Source organism: Micropterus dolomieu, linkage group LG05 (genome assembly GCF_021292245.1).
Source record: "Micropterus dolomieu isolate WLL.071019.BEF.003 ecotype Adirondacks linkage group LG05, ASM2129224v1, whole genome shotgun sequence".
NCBI classification, from domain to species: Eukaryota; Metazoa; Chordata; class Actinopteri; order Centrarchiformes; family Centrarchidae; genus Micropterus; species Micropterus dolomieu.
In genome coordinates, this window is record NC_060154.1 from 12457780 (window position 1) to 12474781 (window position 17002).

At 40.1% G+C, this 17002-nt stretch overlaps 1 protein-coding gene across 4 annotated transcripts in view; it reads left to right on the plus strand.

Annotated features, from left to right (window-relative positions):
* The window catches only part of ptprsa (protein tyrosine phosphatase receptor type Sa), a 188228-nt gene that overhangs the window by 104854 nt on the left and 66372 nt on the right, over positions 1 to 17002 (plus strand). For all 4 annotated transcript variants that reach the window (XM_046050635.1, XM_046050632.1, XM_046050633.1 and 1 more), the window contains exon 6: positions 7000 to 7110. In XM_046050635.1, coding sequence (XP_045906591.1) covers positions 7000 to 7110 — 111 coding nt within the window. The remainder of the gene's footprint in view (positions 1 to 6999; positions 7111 to 17002) is intronic.

The following is a 17002-nucleotide window of genomic DNA, read 5'->3' on the forward strand; positions in this document are numbered from 1 at the left end:
GTTGTTAGGAAAGAAAAGAAAACGTCTCTGAGGTGCTACTAACGTTAGCTCGACGACGAAGAGAATAGGCAAGTGTCTGAAATTCAGAAAGCCAGAGATACGAACAAGTTGGCGGAATAAAATGTTTTATTAAATTCATGTAATTTAGTAAATCATTTTCTCGGGCTTAAAATTAATACAGATTTTCCATTAAACAGCAGTGAAGTTGGTATTAAATTTCATCCTAGGTGGTATTAAAAAGGTCTTAAAAAGTCTTAAATTTAACTTTGAGAATCCTGGGGGTACCCTGATTTTAACAAACTACGTGTCCTCGTGCTGATAATGTGCCGTGCTTGTGTGGAGACAGATAGTAAACACGATTTTCGGGGCTGCCGTTGCCATCTAGACAAAGTGCTCCGGGATACTTTCGCTTCACGTGTTATGCTGCTTCACGTATTCGTGGATAGCAGTTGCGCAGCAGTGAAGCTCACGGAGCGAGCACCACGTTGTTGAGTCTGCATAACTCCCAGACTTTAGACAGTCGAGGACGAGGTCTTGTAGCTGCCTGGAGCTTGTCCGGGAGAATCCCACTAACACCGGATGCGGCAACGCTTCAACGCATGTAATGTGAGTCGATGTATTTACGTAATCGAATCGCCCCAGCCCTACTTAGCCTGTAATGTTTATACATCATGCGTGAAAATACAACACACACTATACATACATAGTGTGAAACTTGTTAATTCCAGTTATTGCAATACCAGGTTTTTGCCTGACAACATTCCTCAATAGTGGAGTGCATTATCCAACAGGGAATCTAAATATCTGTGTTGATGTATTAGTAGAGATATTTCTGTAAGTATTCCTCTTCAGTCATTAAGCGCATTTAAGGCCCGTCACTCTTCTGTACATGTCAGCGAGTTTAGTTCATGTACTGTAAAGGTTATTATTTTGAGTGTGTATCCACTTACAGTAAGGTGCTAATTTGGGGTTTTAATTGCACTGTAGTAGAGCTTTAGTGAACAGTGTTGTGATGAGAGGACATAGAGGAAACGACTGCAGAGGAGAAGAGAAATGAGAGACTAATGAGAGAGAAAACGCGAGATAAAATGATGAAAAGAACAGTGTGCCACCACCGGCAGGGCTGAGTGTGCTGCGGAAGGAGCAAGAGGGAGGGAAAGAAAGAGTGAGACTTGGCCAGCCGTTTTGTTGATCGCCTAAACAAATCAATCAAGGCCCGCTGGAGCACACTAATTGAATTACACAAATGGGACTGGGGGGGTACACATGGCAAAGCTGCTACAAAGCAGCGACAGGGGTGGGCAGACCACAGCTTCAGGCACTTTCTGAAATTAATCATCCATGCGGGCCCCTCCTTGCTTTTCTTTTATCCCCTCATCTGTCCTTCTGTTTTTCTGTGCTTGTCTGTCTCTTCAACTCTTCCTCCTACATTGTTTTCTTCTGTCTCTGTTGTACAGTTCACCTCTCATAAATGAGACTCTCTTTCCACCCCTGTCTATCTGTTGTTTTTTCCATTTTTTTCTCTCCGTATCTCATTTTCAGATTTTCCCCAACCTTACACTTCTGCCTTTTCCCTTTGTCACCCCCTGTTCACAGCAACCTAGACTAAAACCAAACCAGATCTGGAATTGTCCAAATTGATATTTTATTAAAAATGAAATATTTTCTGATACCATATTTGCTGCTAGTCTACAGCTACAGAAAGGACATTGGAAACCTGCAAGGAACTTGTTTTTTACTTCAAGTGTAGTGAAACATCTTAGTTTGCCTTACCATTGGGATAGATGGATGGAGAGCCCCGTCTACAAGACAAATCTAAATCTTATATATAAATATTTATATATATATGTTGAAATTTTAATATATTGAAGCCTACTGGTACAAAGTATCCACTCTAAATAGCTTCAGTTCAACCAAACCAAATTGGCCTTCAAAAACATGTATTTATTGAACTCTGGCCAGGCAGTCTTCTTTGTTATCACACCTTGGCACCTCAGTGCTCTTTATCAGATCAGCCTGCGGCATGCAGCCCTGTTAACCAGGGCAGCTGTCAAGGCTGGGACAAATGTCCCAGACCAACTGCCCATTACAGCCTTCTTTATCGAATGGATGAAGGCAGTGAACATGCTGCAAGACAGCCAGGAGTGGGTGGCAGTGGAGATTGGAGGGTGTGAGAGTTGGTGGGCAGTAAGGGTCACTTTGACTGAGATGGAAACTAATTGGTCCACGTGGAAGTGATGTCACTATTATCAGGGACTTTATTTGCTTAAATTGTAGCCAGTATTTTTTTCTTCTTTGGGATCCTAATGGTGCATCATACATCATGGAATAAGAAAAAAATGGCACCAATCTTTTCTCCTCTGATCCAGGAACACATGAATTATTATTCAGCAGTGGCGGTACTTCCTGGGGTTTACGGATGGTTGGTGTAGCCTCTAATGGGGCTTTCACACCTGAAAGTCCGCACCAAGGTCCGAACCAAGGTTCATGTTTTGATACATTTTGATACATTAGGTTAGTTTTGGTTTGGTTTCACACTGCAATTCTGCGACCGCACTAAAGGACTTTACATGACACACTTGCATTCCGTTGTCATCATCTGTGTAGGCTGATTCTCCCTATACTTGACATTGATTGGTTTATTAAACAGTTCAGCGGGTATCTTTGACAAGAATGAATGAATAAAAAATGAACATATGCATATTTGCCACTATATTATTATCATGGCATTACTACCTGCAGCACCAAGTATGCTGAAGGCTAGTTCAAATTTGCAATTAAACATCCTCGTGCGAACATTATAACGTCACCGACAGGAAAGGAGGAGAAGACAGCAGCAATCTTTTTGCACCTCCATTTCAGGAGAAAACAAAGATGTATGTGGCAGTGTGCTTCTATAGTGGCTGTCTGTTTTGAAAAGATGATCTGTCACGGGAGATTTATAATTGTGTCCTTATTTCAATGCATTTCTCCGTGCATTTGTTTGTTTCCAGTTTACACGTCAACCGCTAAACTTCCTGTAAATAGTCTGAAAGTCTGAACCATCCAAAAAATGCTTTCACACCAGAAACGAACCGGACCGAGACTACCTCTTTTCGTCGGACCAAATTTCGTCTGTTTGAAACTGAAATGTCCGAAAGTCCGGACCAAACGAGGTAGGACATTCTCAGATCTTAGGTTCAATGCCCACAACAGCTCACATAATGTCCTTCAGCATTCATGTGCCCTTTTTAAGTGTCTTTGAGCAAGATTAAGTAGCAAGTAATCTAGTACTTGCTCATCAATTGTAAATCACCCTCACCATTGAATTTAAATTCTTACCAAGTAATGAAATAAAGTGTACTATTTTTTTTTTCATATGACAATTACTAGTCATGAACTGTTTTTCATTTTTTATTTATTTCTTAATGAAATCAAGCAAAACAAACGGGTCTTTGGTAGTTTTTACATTTGTTATGTTTGTGATAAGACTTAATAGCTGGAGACAGTGAAGACATGCCATTAGGCCCCATATGGGCCTTATTTCATAAGCACAGTAAGGTCATTTTGTGAGCAACACCGTAATTTGCTGTTTGTCGCAAGGCAAGTCTTTATCAGTAAACGCCCATTGTGTAAACAGACTGGGTGCGTGTTTTTTTATTGTGCTTGGGAAAGATAATTTTCAGCATTTATTTCATTCCTTGTGTTTCCTCTTTTCTTGATAAAAGAAAAAAAATTGCCAATGGCCACTCGCGCTGTGGTGAGCCACAGGCTGGTAGGGTAGACAGTGCAATTATGCAAAACACAGGGTGTGCAGTCATTTTAAAAAAAGACAAAAGAAAATGGTAGGGAAGAGACACATGCTGGTGACAAGGGTTTTCAAAGGGTGGAGTTTGTTTAGTGTGTGCTCATGCCGGTGCATGCTGCTGCTGGAGATATGACATCAAAGACGGATCATTTGGATTTGTATGTTAAAAGCTCTTAGAGGTCTGTTGTCTTTAAATGCTAATATTATCAGGCTTTAAACTGACATCACCAGAAAATAAAGAAATTTAATTTGTTTATTTGGTTACAGAGATCAATACTTAAATCAATGGGATAGATTCATTGACGTTCTCTTATTTTGTGGTTTACGAAATACAAGGTGAGACTAGAAGAAAACATATGCTATAGAGAGTGGACAAAATCTACAGAATAGGTATGGAACTCACAGTGTGGCACAACACATATAAGACCAGTGGGATATTGCCTCGACTATGTGTGAATCTGACGGAGAGATGAGCATAAAGCCTCTCAAAATAGAATAGATGTAATTTTTCTATTGATCTTCCTCTCTCTCTTAGCTTTTCCTTTCCTTTCCTTCTCCAGCTCTCGCACTGGACTTCATCACATATTTGTTCACGCACATCTAATTGTATCCAGTGTGCAATTAAATTCATAATTTTTGTTATTCATTTTTCAATGTTTATCCAGTTTAAGATAATACATTATCTTCTGTTATTTAATTTTGAAAGAGAATAGTAATAGACAAATTTAAGACCGAAAATAAGAAATAAGGGATATGAATAAGAATAAATTCCTCCATTCCTCCTTCTCTCTCACTGCTCGTGTACATTTGCTGTCTCTTGCTTTCTTTATCTCTTACTTCTATCTCTCCTTCTTGCTTCTCCTCCCTTCCTTTTTCTTCCTTGCTTTTTTCCTACTTCACTTGTTCTCTCTCTGAGTCTTTATGTGTTATTCACAACTCTGCTGAATAATAGCTGGAATATGTAATGAAGCCAATAGGGACTTGGAAACAATAGATAATACCACCTAGCGAGGAGCCTCCACCAAAGATGGTGAGAAACAGATGAAACTCTCTCAATCCTCTCAAAGTCTCCTCTGTCTTTCTCTCCTTTCTTGCTCTCACTCTTTCTTTTGCCAGGAGGTACAGTTCACAGCAGCTGATGTTGGTTTTAATTGGCTCTCAATTAATTGTGTTTGGCTCATTATCTGTCACCCATCCGCATGTTGGTGGTTGTGTTTTGTTGACCTTCAGATGACATTTATTAAGTATTATTTTCAGATAAAGACATTTGTATTTGCTGGAAGCATTTGCATTTGCGGAACATCTTCAGTTGGCAATGACAATATATGAAATATAGAACATTTCTTCTGATTTTGCTCTTTGGTAACAGATAACAAAAAGGGCACTCAATCCCACCACAAGCCCTTCAGCGTTAATATTTATGAAGCAGTGAAAAAATTGCACCAACTTCAACTATAGCCCTCCTAAGATTTTATAATTCAGCACAGGGACCAAGACTGAGGAGCCGCTGGCAGAGCTTTCTGGAACCATCCACCTGGAATTGAACTTCACACAGTCCTTACTTTGTGGTCTCCCTGGTGTCGAGGCGCTAGGCTTCTGAGCACATTCCAACCCACCTGCCACCGGGCTGGCATTTGCTGTTCCAAGCGCACATCAAACACATCCAAATCAGATCCTTGCATAAATGCAGAGGGAAGAATCTACCACCTGCACTCGGCAGGTAGACATTTTCATTTGGTTCATGAGCTATGTGCCAAGAACAGATCCCTCTGGGGGCTGAGGATGATCTGAACTGTAGAGAGAAATGAAGAGAGGGAATAGAATAGATGAGTATAGATTGTTGTGGCTTCAGGTCTGTTTAATTTTTTTTTTTTAAGAGTGGATATCTTTGTACTGACTCAAAGGTGTAAAATTCTCTTAAGTATTACAACTGTGGCCAAGGTGGAAGCATGACTGATCTTAATAATTAAGCAGGATCGATTGTCTCATTTGTGGCACAGCTGAAAAGCGTTATTAGACCAATGTTCCAGAATAGTAGCTTTGTATAACATTGTGTTCCTGCCGCTTGCTGATGTGATGGAGTTGGTTATGGTATTTTACAAAGCATCCTGGGCAGCGGCTGGTGTATTGATGCTTCCTGGCTAAATGGTAACGAGCGATGGTGCTGTGTTTGTCAGGGAGGCCTGGGCTGCAATCTGTCTGCTGAGCCAGCCAGAAGCCCTAATGATATCATCAGGATCTGCCGTCAACAGCGCTCTAACGAGGAATGATCTGACGCCTGTTGTTTCACCTCTCTCCTCCGCCCCCCCGCCCCTTCTCCAGTGTCATTGCCAAGCATTTAGGTTGAGTTTATTTGCACATATAAGAGATAAAATCTGATAAATAGATAAGTTGAAACACAGAAGCTTGAACGGGTTTATATAAAACCATATACCCTAAAATATGACAATACGGGGGAAAGTAAATGAAGAAGAGATCAACACGAATTTAGTACAAAGTAGAGATACTACATCAAATCTTAATACACTGGAGTGAAGAGTGATTAATACAAAGCACACAAATAACAAGTAAAAGAGAATACAAATGATTGTAAACAACACAATCATAATGGTACCAAGTATATCAGTTCACATAGATATACCTTTAATCTTTTATTCCATATATGTTCATAAGGTATCATGTAAGATTAGATGCGTCTTTATTATTGAGCTGTTCAATGGGCATGCACCATGCTAGTGTTCATTTGAACTGTATGTCTGGATATTTTCCCTCATTCCCCAGTACACACCCTCCTCAGTGAGTGCTATGCAAAGGACACTTTTTTTGAATCACGCTCAGTTTACATGACACCCTGTAACATTACCACACTCATCACTTTGTCCTGTTTATTTAAAAACGATTTCATGTCTAACATGACTTGCATACATCAACATAGCTTCAAATTTAGTGCGAGTCCACATTTGTATTTATTTAATTCTCTTTTTATCCGCGGATGGCTGAGGCTGGAGAGGAACCCAGTTTGTCTTGGCAATCTGCATTAGCTTTGCAGAGAGAAACAGTTCTTGACAAAATGGTTCAACATCTCCTCCATTAAGAAGATTGTCGAGTCACCAACAGATCAACTAATCATGTTCTCCCTGCTTTCTTTCTCTCTCTCTTTCTTTCTCTTCCCCCATCCCTTCTTGTCTTTGTTGGATGCTGTCATTCCCCAGGTGCCTTGCAGATCGAGAACAGCGAGGAGACAGACCAGGGGAAGTACGAGTGCGTGGCGTCTAATGTGGAAGGCGTACGCTACTCGTCCCCTGCTAACCTTTATGTGCGAGGTAGGGAGCAACCTGGCCCCAGAGCCAGGCCAAAAATAAATAAATAAATACATCCACACTCAGATGTCTGCACAGTGCAGCTCAGCTTTAAGTGGCATTGCTGTTGAGCTTAACAAATGATAATTGCTTCCATTCTAGCCCAGCTGTATTTACACAAAATGTATTTTGCAGAATAGTAATACCCAAGTAATATAAATCTTTTAGCATTGATAGTATTGCCTGCCCACAAATGTAATTTCATATGCACTGACACTTCCAAATGTAAAACTATAATTGACCAACTAATGTTCTTCTCTGTTATGATGTTATGCTCCATTTTGTCTCTGAATGCCTTCCCCTACTCGGAAGGAAATGTGTAGCACAACAAGCCGTATGTCTTTACTTTATCAGTTGTAAGACGCCTTTTACCTGTAATTGTGTGCCCGATCAAATGTTTCACCCTCCGTCAAAGTTATGGCACCCAAAAAGAGACACAAAGGACTTCTTTTTTTGATTCGTTTTTTTCAGGTACAGGAGCACAACGGTAAGTCGTGATTTTGATTGAGTGGCGAGGTATTAATGCTGATCAATCAAAATCTCAACCCCTTCGCCTTCTCCAAGATTTGGGGGTAAAAAAGGATTTACTTGTGGTGAATTAATAGAAAAGGACTCTTAACACAGTCAGCAGCTCTTTATTACAAAAAGAATGCTCTAGTGCTTAGATTATAAATAGTACTCTTCTTCTACTTTTTGTTCATGGTGTTCTGAAGCATAAATCCATAGTATTCCCCTGTTTCTGCTTGGGGTATTATCTTTAAAGCCTTTTACAGTCAGTGGTAAATTTGGCTGGCATGTCCCAGCAAAGTGAAGATATGAAAAACAAACAGTCACAGGGAACGTTGAGTTTCATAGGAAACAGGCAATGAAGACAAAAGCCTTCTCTCTACCACTAATGCTAAATGACAATGAATCCCTGTTGAGGGAGCTTTGATAAATTGAAGCAGATGCATTTTCGACATGCATTATTTATAATGTGCATATTAAATAAAGATGCCTCTGTATCTACTCAGTTTGTTCCCTCTGCTGTGTACCAAATAACTTTGTTCCCAATAAATAATTCACTACTCTGACATTATGAAATGGGTCAGGGAGCTGCTTTTTCATTATTATTGCTATTATCATATCCTGTGAAGTAGCAGTGTAGGGAAGAAAAACTGTGAGGAGTAGAAAGTAAAAAAAAAAAAAAAAATGGTTGATCAAGATTAGAGTCTCTTCTAGCCAGCATTGATCCTGGATTCTCATACTGTCTTAAGTGTCAGTGACACTTAATGTCAAGTAGCTATCCGCCTTTTTCATGTACAGAATGGTAGCAGTTGAAAGGTTCATGGCAAATTACAGTGAGACAAGAGCTCTACGGAATTCATTAACAGTAATGGGAACACTTTGTTGACACAGCACTGGGATGTTTAGTAGTTCCTTTGGTCAAAAACACACTGCTATACCCTGATATCATTTCCAACAATTCATGCAATCTCCATGAACACTGGCTTCATCAGCATGCTTTTAAAAGACTACACAAAGGTCATAATTACTCAGGGACTTTCACACTATGTAACACACTTGTTATGCCTTAATGGTGTCAACTTTTGTCTGTTTTCAGTTAACTTTTGTCAATCAATTCTGATACTTGATGTTGACTATGTTTTGTTCACAAAGCGAAATGCACTCGAGATTAGCAGCTGTGGTAGGGATCAATTTTCAGGAGAAAACACAACAACAATCCTAAATTATATCTAGGGCATACTTTACCAGGGCAAATTGAGACTACTATCCTAAAAGAAACCAAAATGACAGTGCTACTGATTGGCTTCTAACTGTCTTGAACTGCAGCTGCTAATTTCAGCCCAAACTGTGTCTTTTTTTCTTTTCTATCTCTCATTAGTTTTTATTTATTTTCTCTTTATTTGGTTTCCTTCTCTAACAAAAGCAAATATGGCCACCACAGGAACCTCTCCTTGTGGTTATAAGGAGCTTGTGAAAATTTGATTTATGAGTATGGTACACTTGATTTGACTCCAGTGGCGCCTCAATATTTTCTTTTTACCAGGCGACAGTGTGGCCACTGGGGTGAATCTGATTGTATTGGTTCAAAGTTTATTTAAGGGGGGTGGGGGGGGGGCAGGCAAGTGTACTTTCAAGACGGGTGTCAGTGATAGCTGGGACAAGGGAAAAGGAGGAAAAAAAGGATTAAAGAAAAGGGAAATGTAGCTGCAGCTAAACACCTTGAGGTGGCTTTTTTTACTCTCTCTGTGTTTCCCCTATTTTTCTCTTCTCCTCATGTCATTGTGTTCTGCATCAACCCCTTTACATCCCTCAGAGCTTCGAGAAGGTTGGTGTGTTTTTTCTTTTTTACTTTTTTTAACCCACATTTGAAAAACAATTCAACATGTTAAAAAAATTTAGCTGTATTTTCCTATTACAGAGCTCGATTAATTACTGATTTGAAGAAATACTAATCAGTTAATCCAAAGTGCTAAATGATTATGAAAGAAATGTTTCTTTATTTCCAAGAAAAAAAATGATGAAAGCAAACCCGATTAGCTCGGGTCTTGTTAATTTACTTTTATGTTTGCATTGTGGGGCCTTTTCTCGTTTTGCATCCTTTGGTATTGCTTCTGCACCTAAAGGCTTTCTTGCACGTGTTGTCATGGAAACCCAGCACGTGTAAATAACAGGACTTGTTGCATGATGGGAGAATGTAACTGAGCTTGCATGCCTGTACAGAATCCCTTTGGCCGTGTTGGTCTTTTCTTTCTGCATTCCCTGTGTTTCGTTCAATTGTTTCCTTCTCTTTCTTTGGTTTTTCTACAAGTGTTTTCTCGAATTCAACCCTTTTTTGGCTTTCCTTTATTTAGTTTTTTTCTTGTGTTGTGATTATGGTGTTGTGTTTGTGTGTTTTCCTTTTCCTTCAGTTCTTTTCCTAAACTTACTTTTCTGTTTGTCTTTTTGTGGTTCATTTGTTTGTGAGATTTATGTTTATTTTTCAAAATGATGCTGCTCTGCTTCTTGAGTCTCGGAGTGCAAATGCAAATGCCGAATGAAATAATAAGTGTGTGTACAGCCAGTGTTCCTGTCATCTTGTTTCTAGCGATCCATTATTGAAAAAATTAGGCCTGATTGGGTTCCATGGGGATTTCAGGCAGCCATTAAGGGATGCCATTTACAGTGCCGTGTGGATCAATAACAATATAATGACTTCGACATCACATTTGCTGTTGCTTAGCGGGTGCTCAAAGATACTTTTATTTTCAAATGGCAGCAGCTAGATGTGATTGGTTTTGTTGAGTGACTACTGTTTGTGTTCCCTCGCAGTCATGACACTCAATCAAATTATAATTTATTATTCAAAAGCCCTCCATCCTTTGTACACACACACATAGAATTGAATTGATTTTCAGTTAGATGTGACTAAAGTAATGAAGATTCTCAAGCTGGACTACAACAAAACACACAGTAATTTTTTTTTTTAAGCTTTCATAGTGTAGTCCTATGACAATAATGACGAGAAAGTGCTAAATGAATTGGAAATCAATCCAAGCAGCGTGTACTGTTTTATATTGCAACTGGCTTTGTACCAACTACCTGTCATCTCTTAAGATGTTCCACTTAATTGGTAGCATCAGCATGTGCACTAGGTTTTCCAAGACACATTCAACTGAATCAGATCTATATTGAATCTCATGTCACCTTCTGCAGTGGGTTCACCCGTAATGTTTACAGCTCCACTAGGCTTATGAATACATACAATGCATAATTTTGGAAAGGAACCATGGTTTTTGGCTAGGAGCATTACATGTGGCTCAACAAGGCTGGGTAGATCAGGCATATCATTCATTCAGGTAGAAGAGCTAACACACTTCCACCACTATCAGTATCCTCTGAGAGTGGGAGTATTTGTATGCCTGGATATCAAAGTGTGTTGATCTCCAGGGGATCTGTAAAGTATCTGAAAATATTGAAAATAACTACTGCTCCAATAGCAAACATGGAAGCAGTATGCATTTTTTAGCAACCTTAATTCATCCATAGTAGTACATCTGTTTTTTCATCAGTAATACTGTGCACCAAATTTACCCCTGGAATCTGCTCATTTTAACCAACGTCTTCTGCTGTAGGCAACTTTGGTGCCCCTCTTAAAACTATTCAGTGTTGGCCAGCATTCCCTTTGAGAAGGTGCTGAGTATGGCTAATATATTTTTGGCCCCTGTCTACCACACCCATGCCATTTCTTTCCATTTCACCAGCCACATCATTTGTCCATAGGCAAGTTATTAGACATCTGTATAATCATCCCTTCTGGTTTAGCAGTTATCCCAAACAAAAATGAGGGTTTAAATTCCATCACCTCTATGCACCAACTGGCTATCAAGACTGTCAGTCATTGTAACAGCTGAGTCACTAATACCTTACTCATAATATATGCATATGTTCACAAAGTATGGCACAATGCCACTCTGAGAAACAGAGAATAATGACAACTTGATAATGTCTACATTCAGCCATTATATTTAATTGTTAAGTCCTAAGAATAACACTGATGCAGAAAGACTGCGCTGTAATGTACGCATGTGCATGTTTGCCCTCCTACAATGGTATCTGCCTGATTTTGAATGTGCTTGCATGTCCTGCTATGCATTTGTGTGTAATGTTGGGAAAGAAAGCTAGATTACACCTTATGTTCTCACTGGCCAAAGCAAAATCCTGCCATCTCTATTAGATGTTTGTCTCGAGGAGTCCTGAAGTTAATAGCCACCCCTCAAAAACATCATGTTGCTATCAGAATTTGCCTTTTTTCATTCAAAACAAAATTTCTATTACCTCTTATTGAAATGCAAAAATATGAATACAAGCCCTTTCTCAATCCAACTGATAATATTCACTGGGGATCACCACAGTGAGGGGACATTTTTGCAGTATCATTTGGCTGCTTGTCATCTACCTGTAAGTCAATAGAAACAAGTGATGCACTCTAAAATCCCCTCAATCCACTGCTTGCTATTATTAGATACCTCTGCCATGATTCCTGTCAGTTTCCTTTAGATAATAATTTCCATTTTGATGAGCCACCGATAGTGACTGTTTAGCATTGCCGCAGCTAAGGAATGTTAATACGGGCCGACCCCTGCGGCTTATATGTAAATGCCGTAGGCCTAACCCAGCAAGTGTGACTAAAGGATCTCCATACTGCGCCTGTGTCCTCAGGCAGCAAGAGGGTGTAATCTCAGCTTCAAGGTGACACTAAAGGCTGCACATTATTTTGGCTTCCCCCTTCATTTTGGGGCAGCAATCACTGCCTCACCAAAATGGCCGATAATGTCCACCTTCTGACCTCTGTTTTTTGGCACAAATCCCTCCACAACACCGCCCACTATTAGAGTTAGTGCAGTACTCTGGCGTTCTCTCTCGACTGCTTTTCACCTCGTCCACTGTAAGGCTTCTTGTCTTTCTCTCCACATTGGGGCTTGAAACAAGATAATATGTTGTTAGTATTCCAAATGAAAGGTACATGTTTGTTTTATTTTCTCTCAATTCCAAATGGGCCGGCTGGGCTCCTGGTCTCTGTGAATGAGGAGCCTGTCCATGCAATTGGGATTCTTTATTTTCTTTGTTTCACTGGCACTGCATTGTAAAGGTAGGACAGCATAGGTACCACACGTACACACGTACACAGCTTTCGAGAGCTTACCATTGACATGTCAGACTTGAATAGTCCACTTGAACATCCAGTTATTTCACACAGGCCAAGCATGTCTAGCTAATGATAGTGCAGTGAGTCATTTGCATGTGATACTGACATTTACACACACTGTTAATGTTCCCCAACATGTTTACTGGATATAGTGTAATATGCTGTAGTATCAACTGACCTTGAGCTCTTTATCTTCTGTTCTAATCAAAGGTCACATTTATTTATGAGTCAGACACATTGTGCATGCTGTTGACAGGTAGACTCTCCCCTGTCTGTGTTTTCCAAATTGCAGTTTGATTACCTACCATTCATTATAGAGTGCCCCAGTGCCACAAAGCCTTTAAGCAAGGACATTTTTGTCTATTGGCTCAGTGATTTGTATATTTCAAATTTCACTGGCCAGCCACAGCCAAAAGTTACCAGCATTTGGCAGGTGGCTGGTGGTAATTCCCACTTTTCCCTGAGAGTGTAAGTACTCAAAGGTGAACAGAGACATCTTCCTGTGGGGAAACCTCATTCACTCAGGCACTACAGCTCCCGGTCCATTGGCTGACCTGAGCCCCAGGGAGAGAAGAGCACCATCAGACACACTTTGATTGGACATTTCCCCTAAAACACAGACCCTGTTAGCCCTGTTCAGTGTTCACCGTTATTTTGGATTGGAGGCAAACTTCAAGCAGAGACAAATCATAGCTGAAAAACATCTAATAGTATTGATGCATACCTCTTTGTTGAACACAGCTGCACTCTGGTACTGTCTATGCTGTTCGGACTTAGTTCTTTTTGTGGATTTGTTCAGTTTGATTTATTTAATTTTAATTTGATTTTGTGCGTGTGTGTCTGGAACAATGCTATATTTGGGAATGGATGGCATGCTTGGATGGGCTTGGGTGACATTTTTGGGTTGTATTGGTTCCCTGGTGTCTGCCCAAGTGGATGGGGGTGCACCTGTATATGTCACTCATGCCATAGCCACACCCATGCATGTCAGTGTGAAGAATGGGCTGCCCTTTCACCTTTGTTGTTTCGTCAGGCATTTTTTGACCAATTAGAATGCAGATATATATTTTCTGTCCCCATATGGTGGGCTTTTTTTGCTTTTTTTCCAGTTTTTTAGAATATTTCCTATTTGGAATTTATAACTAGCCAATAATACCTGTCATGATGAGACAAAGCATCCTATCGCAACCAAGGTCACATATCCCATTATTTAATTAAATATTTTTGCAGTGAGGTCACAACAGTTTATGATTATTATGGTTATATTTTTGACATTTTTGCTCAGATTGTAAATATGGAAATTTGGGATTTTTTTAAGGACAGAATACTCTTTGCTGAAATCTGCTGGTACATTTTATGCCACACCAGTATGTGATTTTGTGAACCACAAAAGGTCAGCAATGAACTTTTTGCCCTCAAGGTCAGATGGTGTTTTGCCCAAGGTAGTAACATAATGGACATTGACAGTGAATTACAGGACTGAGAGGATGCATGTAGAGTAAAACAGAGGAGTACAAATGAAAAGCACAACAGTGGCTGCAAAAGGTCTCCATGTTTGATTCTATCTCTAACTGTAGTTGGCTATTTGTGTTTTATAAATCTTTTTACATGTAAAGCAGTGCTTTCTATGACTAAATATGACATGGCTGTTAAAAGCCAGGAACAGTAGATGGGTTTTCACCAATTTCACCAATATAGTGCTAGTTTGCTTTATTTACTAACATGTTTGTCCCCGACAGACTACATGTGAACATACTGTATGTACATTTTAGTGATTATTTCGGTGCTCAGGTCAGTGAATGTCAGTTCTTAGGTAAAAATCCCCTCAGTGTGTGTAGGTGATATTTGTGCCGCTAGTTTGTTGGAAAACATCAAACTGTCCCATGCAACGATCATAAGAATCCCATTTGGATCGACACGGTGTATTTTGGAATGCTACCTATCCCTGATGCCCCTCTCAGTCCCCCCCCCACCCCCCCCACCCCACCCCCCGGACACACATACCTCACATCCGCCCACCCAAAGACTTTCTGAGTTACTTTTGCATTGAGGTGCAATGTTAAAGGCGGGGAGGAGGGGAGGTGTAGTTGATTCTTGATTTTAAGCCCCAGTGTGTGAGACCTTCAAACCCACTTTGAGCCATGGTCTTTTTTTTTGGTTTTGTTTTGATTTAGAATCACAGTCTCCTTATTCTATCCCCCCACTTATACCCTTCTCCTTCTCCTTCCCTTTCTTCGACAACCCAAACCCCTCCCCTTCCCCTCTGCGTACTGTACAGTATGTCTGCGTGCCCATCCGTCACTGTCTGTCTGCCCGTCTCCCTCTGTCTGTCTTCTTGTCTGCTGTCTTGCTGCTTGAGTCTGTTTTGTTCTGCCTCGTGTCTTGTCTCTCGTCCCTGTCTTTTCTGTCTTGTCTATCTGTCTGTCTCTAAGTCAGCTCTTCCATTTGGTTCATCATTTTTTACTTCTACATCTGCACCACTCTCTCTTTGACCTTCTTTGCATCCCAACAAACATTTTGACATTGAATAGATGTAGATACTTTGGTTTGTGTTGAAAAGTTACAGACCTCTGTAGTAGTCCACAGTTGTTGCTTGTATATTTTTGGTGAACACAGTACATGATTGTTAATTATATTGTATCAGGACAAAACTGTTCAATATTTACTTTTAATGTACCACAAGTGGTTGCCCTGGCTCAACACAAGGTGGTACCTCACCATCAGGCATGTAAAACATTTTTCTCCTATGACTATGTATATTGGAAGTTTGGCATTAGAGCATCAAAACAAATACTGCCACTCACCTTAGATGGTTATAGGCAAGGAAATCCTACATTACACTATTGTAAATTTTGTACTCTGTCGAACTTGGCCACCTTTTGCATGACACTATTTGTCAGGTGCTTGCTGGGATGCCTCTCATGAACACAGTGTTTTTGCTAACTCATACTCTTTCACTCTCTAACTCTTGCATACTGTACACACGCACAGTCATGCCTTAACCAACACCACATATATATATATATATATATATATATATATATATATATATATATATATACGTATCTACACATACACACACGCAAGTACACAGTACCATTCGCGTCCTTCCTCTGCGTCTTAGACTCATTATCAGCCTCCTTCCACTCAACTCCTATCCATGAGTTTTGAGCTCCTCCCTGTCTCCCTCTCTTAGCTTTCATTCTTCCCTTGTTCATCTACCCCTCTCTTTCCCTCTATCTATCTTTCTTGTTCTTTGGATTTCTACTCCCTGTTGATCCAGTTCTGTTTCTTGACTCCAACACTATGTGATAGTAGACTCTCAAGCTACAACTACTATAGTTATTTTTCTATGTATTTCTAGACACACACCTTGTTCCTCAATACTTATTTTGTGTTATCTGGGACTGCGATGTGACAATGTGCCACCATCACATTTCGTCACATTTGCTGGAGAAAAACAAAGTTTACACAGCATTGAAGTGGGTTAACCCCCCCTTCACCCTCCTCCAAACCTTCCCCTCTCTTTTTCTTCCTCTGTCACTCTTTGCTCCTCTGTTCCCTTTCTTTCAATCCTCCCCTCAGATGCTTTATCCTCTATCTTGTATTTCTTCTTTCCTCTCCAATCGTCTTTTGTCTGGGCATGCTAGCGACCCTTCAGTTATATTCCTCTATGCATTTTATCTCAATTTTTATATCTGATTTTGTTATCATTTACTCCTTAATTTACCTCGGTCTATTTATGCATGCTGTCTGTGAAACTGATAGCTGCATCTATCAATGGAACCGTGTCAGATCTTAATAAGGCTTTGTCCAGTGGATCTACCCTAAACCACAAAAATCTGATTAAAGTTTCTCATCTTTAAGATATCTACGTAGAAGAGACAGGTGTCAAGTGCAAACTTACGCTAGAATGTGTTTAGAGACCTTGTAGAGATGGTCAATAGCCTAGTAACCCTACACTTCCTGTGCTGTGGGAGAAGCCTGTAATGGCCTACTTCCTGTTTGGCATGAGTGCCTGAGAGGACAGGAAGTTCCAGGTTGCCATGTTGGCCTTATGTGATAGCATTGTCACATGGCCTTTACTACTCCTTCATACTTCGTGATCATGTCGTAGTTGTATTTTTACTTCAGCAGTTCAGTTCCAAAGATGAGAAACTCGTA